We start from the raw sequence: 15,005 nt of genomic DNA, 5'->3' as shown, positions 1-15,005 counted from the left end.
ATTATGAACAAAACGTAACTTGACATTCTTGGTTTGTTTGAACGCCGTCAGGTGTACGAAGGCATTGTTGAGGGACGACAGGGCAAGCCAATGAAAGGCATAGTCCCTCAGACTAACCTGAACATGGTGACACAGCTGTGCATGATGCTCAATGCTCTGTTGGTCGACTTCAAAGCCGAAACTGGAGATCCCGTCGTAAGTGATGTAGCTTAAACGTTATATCAATTTAAGAGAGTTTTAAAATCAATTTAAATGCATGTAGTTCATTTATCTCAGACTCCAGGCTATATTTGCAATGTAAACAAGATATCTCGTGATCGACAACCTGAGTAGAACCAGTATTTACGAGAACCACCGGCAACACTCAAAATAGTATTGGGATTTTGTTATAAATTTTGTTATATATTTAAGGATTTTGTTATATTTTCGAAATGTTATAAAGCTTTGTGGTTAGGTCAACATCGGTGAGTCTTTACCTGATTTATGAACAAACTTGTTCCCAACTCATTGACCGACTGATTAGTGTAATCGTCTCTGCTTCTATAGACCTGAGTTTGATTTCATGACTGGTTACAGTAAAAACTTCAAATCGATTGTGTTCTTTTTGTTATTGTTAAATTTATTATGTTTCTTATCGCTATGTTATTGTTGGCGAAAAGGTGAATTAAATGTCCACAAACTGCAGCTAATTACTTTCGTTCATTGAGGAATGTTTTAACTTCCTTCTACGCAGGTTCTGGAATGTCTCTTCCTAGAATCAATGTACTGGTCGGTTGGTGGCACCCTTCTTGAATCCGGTCGGGTTGTCTTCGATGATTTCATCAAGAAACTAGCCAGCATGACTGGTGTCAACGTAAGTTGTTTGTTTTTCTTCTGTTTTTTTTTGTTGTCTTTTTTTTTCAATATGAGTTCAGTTCCGTAAGAAAACTGTAAATTTATCTTTATTATCTTTTTTTTTTTATCTTTCTCTCTTTTTTTTATCGCTTTTTGCATTTTTTTTTCTCGTTTTTTTTGTTTCTTTTCAAAACTCATGTGTCTGCTGAGCTATAAATTGACTTCAGGCTATGCGGGTTGAAAATAACGGAATCTCGTAACTGACTTTATTTTTGACTATTTTGCTTGTAATTTTGAAAATAAAAAATATCACCAACACTGGTTTTAAACTATTTTTAAAGTCGTTTATTCGAATATATTGACTGACCTCAAATAACTTCAAGCTTTTTTTAACAGTCTGTATCTCTGAATTTATCACTCACGGACAATCATTTGACATCGACCGCTTGTCTAAACTTATTTAGCTAAAACTCAGCTATCATGATTCCTCAACAGGGAGGTTAACTTAGTTAACTTGCTTTAAAAGTAAAATATAACTGACATAGCTAGTAAAAAGACGTTAAATTAATGCATAAACGACTTTACCAACTCGAGATTTTAACTGAAAAAAAAAAAACTATAGTATTTTACCATCAACCAATATCTCAGGACGACGACAAAACACCAGCACGACCAGGGCAGATCCCATCTAAGTATGCGACAATGTACGATTACCACTTCGACCTTGAAAGCTCCACATGGTTGCCATGGAGCACTGTGGTGCCGGCTTATGAGCACAATCCTGAGTTGAAGTACAACCAGATTCTCGTCCCTACTATCGACACCACCCGAACCACATGGTTGCTCAAGCTGATGGTGACCATCAAACGACCAGTGGTACTGGTCGGTGAAACAGGAACCTCAAAAACAGCGACCATTCAGGTAAACATTGAATTTTTTAGTGATTGTCGACTCTTTAATATATTTCCTTCAGCAATTTTGGTCACTGCTTTATTGTCATCTATACTTTATAAATGTTCCACATATGTGGCTTTGATACCATGCCGAAGACTTTATAAATTGACATGTTTCATTCGTACTTTTAAACAGTTAGAAAGTTGATTTAGGGTGATACTGCTTTCTATTGGTCCTCTAGAAAGCTACCCTCAAACGATATACTGCAAACATAACTTTAAAACGGATATAATAGTATTAAAATATCCATCCCCAGGGCAGGAATTTAATTTGAGAATAGTTCTGGACGTAAAACTAGTTTTGTGAGCTGAGCATGTTTTCATGTTTGTCTTAAGTTAGATATCACCATGTTTCGAGTTTGAAATGAAATTCCAGGAAGAAATAACTTATTATTGCTTAATTTTTTCTCCTTAGAACTTCCTCCGTGGATTGGATGCCGATTCTCATCTGATGCTGCACATTAACTTCTCTTCCCGAACTACATCCATGGATGTGCAAAGAAATTTGGAGGCTAACGTTGAAAAGAGGACTAAAGATCTCTATGGTCCTCCTCCCGGGAAGAGATTGGTGGTTTTCATGGATGATATGAACATGCCACAAGTGAGAAATTTACCAGCAAGCTGTTAAAATTTATAAATAAGAAACAGAGAGCCACAGAAAGGGGCTCACTTTATTGTTGCTGTCAACTGGAGTAAAACAACCAGACTAGTGAGTTGTTGCAATGATGATTTATTCGTTTTATCAACTAAGGTTGTTTCCGAGTCAAATTTGTACAGTTCTGGAAAACAATCTTGTGTAATATTGGATGGAAAACTTCTTTGTGTGCTGCTAAAATTTGTCTGTAGCATTACAGTTTGATCTTACGGTCATTCATTTTGCCTGCAAGTGCCCGAGCATCACCCCAAATTGTCAGGGGTGTCCAGGTTTTCTGCAGCAAAGTCTCCATTTCTCACGGTTTTTCGCATCATCATGTTGTCTTTCACTACTTCTATTTACGTTTTCTTAGTTTTGTCTCCTTTTGCATTCTCAATCATGCTTCTTTTTGTTGGTAACGCACTTACAACGCATTTTTATCCATTCATTCAAAGTGCTGCATTCATCTCGGACGATGCCCTCTTTGATTTCCATCAATACTCTCAACGGCAGTCCACTCTTTCAATGAGAATTATTAGCCCAATACTTGTACTTTGAATATTGAATTGCATTTGAGCCAATGTCACTGATCACCTCTTTAACGGCTTTATTTCGGTATTCGTTGCTTTTGTTTTGTTAATGTTACTTTCAATGCTCTACATTCGAATGTGTTCTTCCAACTAACATATTTTGTTTTCACCTCTTTTCAACTATCTTCCGAAATGACCGAATCATCATCCTGCAAAAACTCTTTTACGGTCTTTTTCACAACCTCTGGTAATTGGTTTATAACTATTGCAAAGAGCAGTGGACTGAGTACCGAGCCTTGGTGCATCCCCACTTTCACTTGGAACCAATCTGACATTTCACCTGCAAGTTTTACTTATCATAAAATAATAATATTTTGGAGCATAGATTTTCCAGCCGGATGCCCTTCCTGACGCTAACCACAGTTATTGGAGGTGGGCCTAGCCTTTACTTAAAAAAGTATTTCCTGCAAGGCAGCAGGATTTCTAACAAGTTTTAGCCAACCAGTCGAGGTTGTTGCCCATGAGGTGGGACGTGGACCCACTTGTTAGTTTGGTGTGGGATCAAGACCAGTGTTCCCCGAGACCCATGGTGTAACAATCCATGGCGACTGCCCAGGGTTCAAAGGTGCTACTTGTACCACACACCTACCTCGCTTATGGTAAACTTTATAATCTTTAACCTATCAAAGGATGTTTCTCGGCAGCCGATTGTAGCAAGAATTGAGACACGACACGTGTTTCGCCCATGAGATAGGACTCATCAGTACTCAGCTTTAGGATTCGTCAGTACTCAGCTTTGTGCTGGCTGCCAGGAAGACATTTCTTAAAGAATACTTATTTATTTAGTGTTCACTTGAGGCAATAGAATACCAAAGGCGTTAAAACTCAACCTTTTTTGTTTCAGGTTGACACATATGGCACACAACAACCAATTGCGCTGCTGAAGCTGCTACTGGAGAAAGGTGGCATGTATGACCGAGGCAAAGAACTTTACTACAAATACTTACGCGACCTCAGTTACGTGGCAGCCATGGGAAAAGCTGGTGGCGGGAGAAACGAGGTAGTTTGGTTTTCATTTTGCACATACACAAATTGTTCAAGCACATGAGAAATTATGAGATTTTGTTTATTTAACATCGCTGTTTTTTTTATTTAATTTCCAACAATTGTAGATTTTGTACATAATTTCAATCGTTGTTTTAGCTAAAATCACGTTATTGGTATTTAACCATGTGTATCTTCTTTAACTACGAAACACACCTTCATGCCATTCATAATTTTGTACGTTTCCTTTTAGGTGGATCCCCGTTTTCTGTCCCTTTTCAGCGTCTTCAACATGACCTTCCCCGCACAGGAATCCCTCATCCACATCTACGACTCCATACTTGCAGGTCACACTCTGCCATTCGACACGACGGTGCAACACTGCGTGCAAACAGTCACCAAGTAAGATGATTCAATCTGCTTCTCGTTGTCATCAAAACTTGTAGCTTTTCTACAACAGCTGAGAATTCGGTTCATTTTGTAACCCAAAATAATTTGTTTTTCAAAGGGACAATTTTTTAATCACATTAAATTGTAAGCTGCTGTGTCATTGTGTCAAGTATGGTTGTCGTGCATTTAAATCTTTCGGTTGAAAAGATTTTGTGAAACTGCATTTAGAAATTGTTTGACCAGAATGTTTGGAGACCAATTTAATGATTTATGTTTGTTTAGATTGGCCTTTTTCGAGCTTTAATTTTGTTGTATTGGCTAGGGTCGCCCGTGTGGATTTTTTGTTTCCACAATGGTCTGTTTTGGGTATTATCTTTTTTTTTTATAAATAAATATAATTCAAATCTAGGTTTATGTTTTATTTGAGTTAACACCTTTTGTGATCTTGAAACACAAAACAACTTCTCTCGTTTGTCTTAACAACTGATTTCTTGCCCAGGTGCACTTTGGAGCTGTATAAGAACATCGTCAATGACCTTCCTCCAACACCATCCAAGTTCCATTATATTTTCAACCTCCGTGATCTTTCCAGAGTTTACCAAGTAAGATTTTTCATCATAAAAAATTGCGTCCTATCATCCTCTGAGTGTAGAATTTTTAATAAATGCATTTGTTTTTAGAGAAGGTTTTCGTCTTCTTTTGGTGGTAGAGTCCGAAAAAGAGAAGAAGGTTTTTGCTTACTTTAACTAAGTCCAGTTTAATAGAAGTATCCAAAAATATTTTTTATAAATTCTTCCTCATCCAGGGATTGTGTATATCTACTCCGGAGAGATTTCAGAAGCTGGATCTTTTCATTCGTTTGTGGAGGAACGAATGTCTCCGTGTCTTCCATGATCGTCTCATCAGTGAAAAAGATAAAGAAATCACCCAAGCTCATATAACGAAGCTGGTGCAAGAACATTTTCCTAAAATTGAAGAATTCGTCACGAGAGATCCGAGTCTATTTGGAGACTATCGGACTGCTTTGCAGGTAGGACTTTCTTTTTTTTTTTAATAATAACTTAAAAAATTCATCATTTATTAGCTTCATTGACTTTGGCAGTAAACTTAATAAAGTGTATGAAATTTACAGTTTATGTGGATATTAATAAGGTAACTTGCAACATTAATCAACTAACTTTCTCCTTGTTCGCAACATACGTTGATATAAACAGTTTTCTTTTTTAAATTGTTTTGATTGATCTAGAAATCTGATCATAAAAGCTCACTGCTTCTCCCTGGCAATTATGTTACTAACCTACTCCCATTAACTTTTTTTTCTCTACTTTTTAAAAACCAAGTGTGCTACTTTTTAGTTTGGTTTATTGAGAGGGAGCGTCGCAGGTGCTCTGATGGGTTGCTTCATGATCAAGGCTGATCTTTTCTTTGTCAAGTCATGTTCATCATTTCAAATACCCTGGTGCCTGTCTAAATGTACATTTGAATTCACCCGAACTGGGCAGGAATAATATTGACAGAATGTAAAACTGACTTCTTCAGGACAACGAACCGCGCCTTTACGAGGATGTACAGGATTTTGATGCGGCGAAAGCTCTTTTCCAAGAGATCCTTGAGGAGTACAACGAAAACCACACTGCCATGAATCTTGTTCTCTTTGATGATGCTTTAGGTATTTGAGAAGGGAATTTATAACTTCTCGACTTGGCTCATCATTGCATGCCAATTAATTATGTAACTTTGTATTGAATAGAAACTTTGCATTTATTACACAAGACATTTTACGTCGCATCATTCTGACATAAGGACATTGTGGTCGAATCGTGGAAACATTTTTTTTTTATTGCAATGCCAATCGTCAGTTACCATCCTATTTCTCTTTAGATCATCTCACTCGCATCCATCGAGTTCTGAGGATGGATCACGGACACAGTTTACTAGTGGGAGTAGGAGGATCCGGAAAACAGAGCTTGACAAAGCTGGCATCCTTTGCCGCTGGATGTGGAGTCTTCGAGATAGCCTTGAGCAGAGGCTATGATGAAGTTGCATTTCGAGAAGATCTCAAGGTAATTTTAAATCAATAATTTGTATTGGAACTGATGCAAAAAGCGGAGCAGATTAAGGAAGTTTTTAATAAATGGATAAAAGCTTCATGCCACAGAAGTGCTGCTAGTTTTGTGGCAGCTCCAGAGATTGTTAGGCGTGGAAAGCTTTACACAGATAGAGATTACCTTATACACAAGAATCGTTCGTATAAGAGAAACTATGGTGTGATCTATATTTAATTTTAAAGAACTACCACGAAACATGCATATTACGTTTGGTGGCTTTATGCTGGTCATATCGGCCGAAAGATATAGCAGAATGGCTCTTTTGTTAAAAAAAGGTTGCCCAGTTAAGACTTAACTGATGACATCCCGTGATATGTAGCCCATATAACAAAATACATAAACCTGCATAGTGCTTTATTGTATAAAAAAGACATTAAATAACATCATATCACTATAGTATACATGCAATTTTTTTTACGCAAAACAAGATTGTCATAGGGTATTGGCCCGCGGACACTTCCGTATCCTCAAATCTAGCCCGCCTGAGCAAAAGTTTGGACATCCCTGCTGTAGGAGAAACTCCTACAAGTCAGCAAACGTCAACTTCTCTGGTTTGGACAGGAAATACGACATCCAATAAACCCAGTTAATAATGAAACTCACCTATTGTCAAAACTGATCAAAGATAAACGAAATTAAGGAAGATCAGCAGAGCACAGCCCTGAAGAACTGTGACAGTTGGCTGAAAATCACCAATTATGGAGACTTTTTGTTGACGTTCTTATGCACCCAACTGGTGCGAAATAAATTAATATTACTATATACTGTAAATGAGTATTTTCTGCTAATATGTATTTCAGACAACCAATTTATTTATATTCCAATTTTGGTCTGGGCATGACTGTCCTGACTGTCCTGGACCTGTCCTTACTGTCCTGGGCATGACGTTAAAAACTGCAACCGGTGGGAAAGGCTCCAGTGTGGGAACTCTGGAGTTATGGGGAATATGGAGTTACCCCTTAGTTTTCCATTACTCCCAGGTCTGCTCTGGCCCGTAGCAGTAGCACCTGTCAGGGCCCCAGCTATGGGTCAAATAACACCACTCCGGCTTGTCACCTTATTCAAACCTGGATGTGTGGCAGACTGTGCGGAAGAAGCTCATCACTGGACATAGCTCAACGGACAGGAAGGCACCATCCAGTATCACAGTTGCAGGACGTGCCCAAGAGCATGACGTGACGCGTAGACGTTATGGTCATCCTGCTGCATCTCATGCTTCACCCAATCGTCTTGACCATGTCTTGCCATTGGACCCTGAAACCTGAGACAAGAGAGTGAGGTTGGAGTCCCGCGCAGCCCTTCCTCACTTTAAACAAAATCACGCGCAAGTCATGATCCTGGATCAAGAAGCCCTGTGGCGATGGAGGAACGGCGAACCAGATGGTGCGGATACACCCAAGCTGTAGCCATGATCCCACACACAGGCGGCTCAGGCCATATGGTCGTTCTCCACTGAATCCGAGCAGCAGTGGAATCCGGCAGCCCCATCATCATTCCAATTTTGGTAGAGAGGTGACTTTTTTAACCGTATACCTGTTTATTTATATTCGCTAAACAAATCAAAACATGGAGTATTCAAAAAATGTGTTTTCTTGCTTCAGGTCCTCTACAATAGGTTAGGCATAGAGAACAAGAAGACGGCCTTCCTCTTCACTGACAGCCACGTGGCTGAAGAAGGATTCCTGGAGCTCATCAACAACATGTTAACATCCGGGATGGTGCCAGCTCTCTATGCTGATGATGAGAAAGAAGCGATCATCGGACAAATGAGAGATGAAGCTTCCAAACTCGGGTAACAATACCGAAAAATACCATCTGTCTTCCGTTTATTGTTATCCAAAAATATTGCTTCCCGGTAATTTGGCGTGATGGTTTTTAATCTTTTTATCTTGTAGCATCATTTGAAATCACCACCAAGTTTTCCCTTAGGCTTTTAGAGTGGCTCAAAAGTCATAGTCACCTGCAATTCAGAATGTGTGTTAAAAACCTGCTCCTCGCATCATTTTATATCTTCCCGTTATCGCATCAGCATCCGTGCACCCACTAGGAACAGGTCTTGTCATCTTAGGGTGCGAGCACCCCCTGATTAAAAACTTTGCTAATGAAGTCTTAATTTGCGTAACTGATTAAAGTTTATTTATTCAATAACCCACTGCCATGTTCTTTTAACGTCTTGAGATGTTGACTTCCTGAAAACTGCTAAAATAGATTTAACCATTCCAGAATTGGTCCAGCCAAGGAAGCCATCTGGCAGTACTTTGTCGGGAAGTGCCGAGACAACTTACACATTGTGTTGGCTATGTCCCCGGTCGGTGATGTGCTTCGTGTGAGGTAAGGAAAGCTTGCTAACATATTCTATTTGAATAAGCCTATCTGCAATACACATGTTTTTGTTTGTCGTATCCAGGCTTACACCCAGTGGCTGAAGATTTAGATTAAGTGGACGGGAAGGCAAGGAAGTCAATCTTCGTGTCCACCTTCAGGCATGCCTTTAAGTGTCCTGCCAGAGACACAGCCGCATGCTCTTGAGCGGTGTCGACCCGGCGCCCTTTCGATTGCCGTTCCAGAGCTCTGTATACATAATGCTGTACACATGATGCTGTACACATGATGCTGTATAAAACCAAATATTAGTAATGAAGCTTAACACTACTTTCAACTTTTCAGATGCCGTAACTTTCCCGGCATGGTCAACAACACCGTAATCGATTGGTTCATGCCATGGCCGGAGCAAGCTCTCTACGCTGTAGCAACATCCTTCCTCGGAGATAACCAGATGGTCCCGGAGGAGCACGTGGATCATGTGAGCATTGCTGGAGGAGTTTTGTCTTTTTGACAGTATAAAGTATAAGTATAAAGTGTCTTTTTGACAAAACTGTTGTTGAATTTCATAAATTTTTCGTTAGTAATCAATTGAAAACAGTAAATTTGAAAATTTTCTGTGTTTCTAAAATCTGCATAACGTGAAGTGTAGTTTTTTGTATTTTCGAAGCAAATAATATCTTTTATATGCATGTTTCTTTGTGTGCTATACTTTCTGTTTAGCTGTTGGTAATTTTGTTCAAATTTTCAATTTCATCTTGACATGATGTTAGGCGGAGTAACGTTTTATTTTTTTTTCCTACTTCTCCAGGTGGTGGGACACATTGTATTTGCTCATCAATGCGTAGGGAAGTACAGCCTCTTGTTCGAACAAAAGCTAAGGAGGAATAATTACGTCACGCCAAAGAACTACCTCGATTTCATCAACAGGTAAGTCACGTGATATAAAAAAGCTTATCCAATAACGATTCAAGTTCTTCTTATATAATTATGTTTGCTCAATATGCATCTATGTTGTTGTCTTCTTGCCGTTCTAACATACTCTCGCATATGAACCAACAGTAAACGGGCATAAACTTAGTCTTGGTAAGAGCTAATGCAGAGCGTAGCGGGGAAGACCTAAGCCCCCTTAGTCAAATGACGAACGGAACCGGAACAGATGTTAAACCATGAAGAATGGTGATAGAGCTTGGAGAAATTGTGCTATGATGCACAAGCGTAGAGAGAACATACAAGCAGTAAAACATATCCTGATGTTTTGCACAGTTGTGGTGTCTAGGTGTCACCACTTCATTGAATTTCCCCCCCAAATTTTACTTGTAATTTTACTAAGCAATGAATTGCAGCTACAATGGCTTGCTTGAGAAAAAAGATCATGAAATCCTGAAGATGTGCGAGCGCTTGGAAGGCGGTCTGCATAAGCTCAGTGAAGCTACTGAGCAGCTGAATGAACTGAACAAGAAACTGGCAGTGCAGAAGGTAAAGTGATCAATTCCTTGTCTAGAACAGTTTTTTAAAATTTGTTTTTAAACGGTATCAGTCTGAATCGGCATAGCAAAATGACCGATAGTTGTAACGTGATTTCATGTTTTATCTAAAGTGCTGGGTCAGGGGATACAATGTCTGCCTCCGAGTGTGCAAGTTTAGGTTTGATACCTCGTGGGGTCATGCCGAGTACCTTATAAAATTATAAGTCAGTTTTTGAACTTTAAACTCAACTCGGTGATAGGTTCTTACTATTTTGATACTGTTCAAACTTTCGTGCTGAGAGCAACAAGAATATTATTTTTGTAATATTTTCATCTTGACTTTCTAAAACTGCTTCCAAAACTTAACCATGTCATCCTTTGTTACAAATAGGTAGCGGTTACAGAGAAGACTCGGGCTTGCGAAGAACTGCTCAGTGACATTACAAGCAAGACACAGATTGCCACTGAAAAGAAGGAGTTGGCTTCTGCGAAAGCCATAGAAATTGAAGAACAAAACGCGGTAAGTATTTCAATCATAAAAGTACAGCTGGCATTAAAGACTTTCAAAGATACAGAACTGACCAAAGGCAAGCGAAATCAAGGAAGACCAGCAGAAACATTCATGCGAAGGGTTCGATCTCTAACAAAGCACAGCCAGGAAGAACTGCGACAGTTGGCTGAAAATCACCAATTATGGAGACTTTTTATTGACGCTATTTTGTACCCTAGTGCGAAATAAATTATTATTAAAGATACAGTACTTATTCCTGCAAACACAATCTCTGCTATTACAAGATTCCGGAAGGTTACATTATTTTTCATAGATCGATTATAATATATACTCAATCCTGGAAACTTTGTTTTTCGGTTGTTAATCGACAATGCAGCTAATTGCAATTCGTTTAATACTGAATTTAGGAGAGTGGTGTTTTTTTATAAACCAATTTCACAAAAATTGATGCCAACAAAAATGATACAATTCTATTTCAAAGTCTGATTCCATAAAGTTTGCTTTACGTTGGTAGATCATAGCAGTGGAGAAGAAAGATGCAGAGGAATCCCTGGCCGAGGCCATGCCTGCTCTGGAAGCTGCACGTCTTGCTCTGCAGGATCTTGATAAGTCGGATGTCACTGAAATCAGGTGATGTTCTTTCAAACCTGCGCCGGATGTTTACTTTTGCATGGCTTTGTCCTAGCTAGTAAAAGTTGCCATATTTACATCATTTCTACATATGGCGACGTTGAAGCGATGTAAAAAGTTGCAAATTTTGCTAGTAATACTTTTTTCAAGTCCAATTAATTTGGGTTTGATACATGACTTTATGTCAATTACATTGTGGAGGCATCTTTAAAAAATATTAAGATATAGTTCAAAAAAAGCCTGTTTTACAATTCATTGTATTTTTAATCGTACATACATTTTAGCTTGGGCTGAAGCAACATTACTGTAATTATGAATGTAAGAATGCAATGTGAGAATATATAATCAATAATTGTTGCAAGAATGGCAATGCTGTATAAGTGTATAATTGTGATGCCGACTTTGGTTCAAACCGATCTCTGTAGAATTTAATAAAAACCTTGAAGTTTCTTGCTCTGAGACAAACAGTTCATGAGTTTTACATCAAATAATCTATTGGGAATCCCTTTTCAAACTTATGGTAGACTCAGTGCTAACCTCTCCTTTATCCTTTCTAACATTGCTACGAATACTACAAATAGATTGTTGCTTAACGTATGGTTGTTCATCAGATCTTTTGCTAAGCCTCCCAAGCCGGTCCAGACCATCTGTGAGTGCATCTTGGTGATGAAAGCTTACAAGGAGATCTCGTGGAAGACAGCAAAGGCCATGATGTCGGAAGGAAACTTCTTAAAGAGTCTCATGGAGATGGATGTCGACGCAATTGGAGGAAATCAGGTTGATATTATCACTTTTTTGGAAGGATTTTAAAGTTAATCCAGTATTTTTGTTTGTTTGTCGTATCCAGGCTTACACCTGGTGGTTGAAGATTTAGATTAAGTGGACGGGAAGACAAGGAAGCCAATCTTCGTGTCCACCTTCAGGCATGCCTTTAAGTGCCCTGACAAAGACACAGCCGCATGCTTTTGAGCGGTGTCGAACCGGCGCCCCTTCGAACGTCGTTCCAGGGCTCTCACCATTCGGCTATGCAACCGACAATATTTTTGTTAATAGTGATGTAATGAAAAAATTTAAACTCTATGTGTAAATCAAGATTTAAACAAAATACCTTTCATTTGTATTGACGTTACTTTTGAAGTGAACACTAGTTAGAATATAGATAAAGTAGAAATAAAAATAGATAAAATAGATATAAAAAAAAGGTTTGTGAAAACTTGAAAAGCAACAGAGAAGTTTCATCCAAACCAAAAGTTCAGATATCAGGCTGCTGTGAACATTATAATGACGGTAATTGATGATAATGTTGATGATACGACAATGATGATGATTATAATGATAATAACAATACTACGGTAATGATGATTAATATGATTATGATAATAATAATACTATGGCAGTGATGATAATATTACAGTAATGATGATAATAGGATTATGACGAGATGACGAGATGATAATAGGATTATGACGTTAATGACGAGATGATAATAGGATTATAATAGTCATATTAATACGACGATAATTAATACAACAGTAATAATGATAATAATAATAATACCGAAATAGTAATGGAAATGATACAGTACAACAATTATGAAGATAATATTAGGCTACGGTAATAATGATAAACAACGTGTTTTTTACAGACTCGAACAGTGAAAGGTTTCTTGAAGAATCTTGGAGTGAGCGTGACCGAGATGAAGTCGATCTCCACAGCCGGATACGGGATGATGAAGTTCGTGGAAGCAGTCATGGGATACTGTGAGGTGGCAAGAGAGATCAAACCGAAGAGAGAAAAGGTAACACCAAGGTGTTCAACAATGACTGTCCACTTGTGGGAAGGTCTCTACCAGCTCGTTCCGTTGTGATTCTATGTGTTTGTAGCTTGAAATAAAACTGTAATCCAGACAGCAAATCAACCGTTTTTTTTTCACATTGATCCAACGTCTGCAGACGCTGAATCAATGAAAAACGATTGCTGTCTGGGAAGTGGCATCATATTAATTGTGACGTCATCGGTTTTAAATTTTAAATTTACCGTCAGGTGGCGCGTTTGGAAAGGAATTATCATCAATCGAAAAGGGAACTTGACAAGATCAACAAAGAGTTGGCCGCACTTACAGACGAGCTGGACGCGTTAGGGAGAAAGTACGAACAGGTGAATACAAATATTTCATGGTTGATTAGGAACTAGGAACTAGTCTACCGTAACGAAAGATAAACGAAGATTGTTTGACGAACAGTGTTGGAAAAAATTGCAGATAATCATTGATGCCTTTTGCGGAATTGTTTATTGGCACCAGTCCTTTTTTACATTGATTTAACGTCTGCAGACGTTTCTAAACTTGTAGAAGAACTTCTGAGCTTTCCAAACGAAAATCTTTACCAGGCGGATATTTAAACTTGTTGTTTCTTTTTGAGATTCACATTTTTATGACCTCTTCGTTTTCCTTTATTCCTTATAATCTTTATGTCTTTTTCAGGCCATCGCAGAGCAACGTCAACTTCAGGAGGAAGCAGAGATCATGGAGAGGCGTCTTCGGGCAGCAGATAAGCTCATCAGTGGTCTCGGATCGGAGAACGTCCGTTGGAATCATGAGCTGGAAGAGTTGAAGAATAGAAGAGTGAGGTAGATATTTTGTTGTTGATGTTACAATTCAATGATAAAAGGCCGCCGTGGGATGACCCAGCGGATAAGATGCTCGCTTTTCAATGATGCGGATCTGGTTCTACACCTGGCTTAAGTAGCTCATTAAAAAAAGCTCCCACCTCTGCCGAAGAAGCAATAGATTAAGTTACTGTAGTCGTTAAAGGAAAAACGACCGAGAGGAACTGGCAACCCTACTCTTGTTAGTTCTAGTATAATAAGAATCTTATCTTTTCTTCTTTCTTGTTAATGTCTAGTATGGCCTAAAAAAACATGGTTAAGGTATAAAGCGTTCCAACTTCGCGTTTACTTCCTCAGGCTTCTTGGAGACTGTCTCGTGTCATCCGCCTTCCTCAGTTATGAGGGAGCGTTCAGCTGGGAGTTCAGAAACGACATGGTGTACAAGGATTGGATAGGTGACGTCACATCACGCAACATCCCTCACTCCAACCCGTTCAAGCTGGAGAACTTGCTCACAGATGAAGTGGAGATAAGCAAATGGGGCTCAGAAGGTCTGTGCTTGCTACCACGCACATTTTGATTGTAAAATTCTAACTTGATAAATACCTTTTTTCAGTTTTGTAGAATATTGAAATAAAATTCAATTTTGGTAGAGAGGTGACTTTCTTTAACCATAGACAGATAAAACCATTTCTTTTGTTTTCTTCATACTTTCGCTCTGCAATGCGTAACTCTCTTCGCGCTTCGCTCAACTTTCTTTTTAATATAATTTGAACTATTTCCTGAGGGTTCTTCTAAACGCTAAGATTCGGTGTCTTGAATTTAAAAAATTTTTAGCAAATGCTCAGATCGGTACACGTTTCCAAATACCTGACGTCAAGTTTTAATTTCACAAGTTTTCTTCCTAACCATTCCAATTTACGAAAATCTTTAACTGGTATTCCTCTTCTGTTGCTGACATTATAATACAATT

At 38.6% G+C, this 15,005-nt stretch overlaps 1 protein-coding gene across 1 annotated transcript in view; it reads left to right on the top strand.

Annotated features, from left to right (window-relative positions):
- The window catches only part of LOC145785113 (dynein axonemal heavy chain 10-like), a 68,188-nt gene that overhangs the window by 36,603 nt on the left and 16,580 nt on the right, over positions 1–15,005 (top strand). The window contains exons 53-74 of the mRNA XM_082596815.1: positions 52–195; positions 734–853; positions 1,483–1,755; positions 2,203–2,388; positions 3,856–4,011; positions 4,249–4,397; positions 4,885–4,987; positions 5,191–5,415; positions 5,925–6,054; positions 6,267–6,448; positions 8,095–8,285; positions 8,717–8,824; positions 9,161–9,296; positions 9,627–9,745; positions 10,162–10,294; positions 10,676–10,804; positions 11,310–11,425; positions 12,037–12,202; positions 13,071–13,223; positions 13,469–13,582; positions 13,908–14,053; positions 14,390–14,583. Coding sequence (XP_082452941.1) covers positions 52–195; positions 734–853; positions 1,483–1,755; positions 2,203–2,388; positions 3,856–4,011; positions 4,249–4,397; positions 4,885–4,987; positions 5,191–5,415; positions 5,925–6,054; positions 6,267–6,448; positions 8,095–8,285; positions 8,717–8,824; positions 9,161–9,296; positions 9,627–9,745; positions 10,162–10,294; positions 10,676–10,804; positions 11,310–11,425; positions 12,037–12,202; positions 13,071–13,223; positions 13,469–13,582; positions 13,908–14,053; positions 14,390–14,583 — 3,373 coding nt within the window. The remainder of the gene's footprint in view (positions 1–51; positions 196–733; positions 854–1,482; positions 1,756–2,202; positions 2,389–3,855; positions 4,012–4,248; positions 4,398–4,884; positions 4,988–5,190; positions 5,416–5,924; positions 6,055–6,266; positions 6,449–8,094; positions 8,286–8,716; positions 8,825–9,160; positions 9,297–9,626; positions 9,746–10,161; positions 10,295–10,675; positions 10,805–11,309; positions 11,426–12,036; positions 12,203–13,070; positions 13,224–13,468; positions 13,583–13,907; positions 14,054–14,389; positions 14,584–15,005) is intronic.

The sequence above is a fragment of the Aplidium turbinatum genome, chromosome 16, assembly GCF_918807975.1.
Source record: "Aplidium turbinatum chromosome 16, kaAplTurb1.1, whole genome shotgun sequence".
NCBI classification, from domain to species: Eukaryota; Metazoa; Chordata; class Ascidiacea; order Aplousobranchia; family Polyclinidae; genus Aplidium; species Aplidium turbinatum.
The sequence above is the reverse complement of the archived record's forward strand: the minus strand, read 5'-3'. Positions and strand labels throughout refer to the sequence as shown.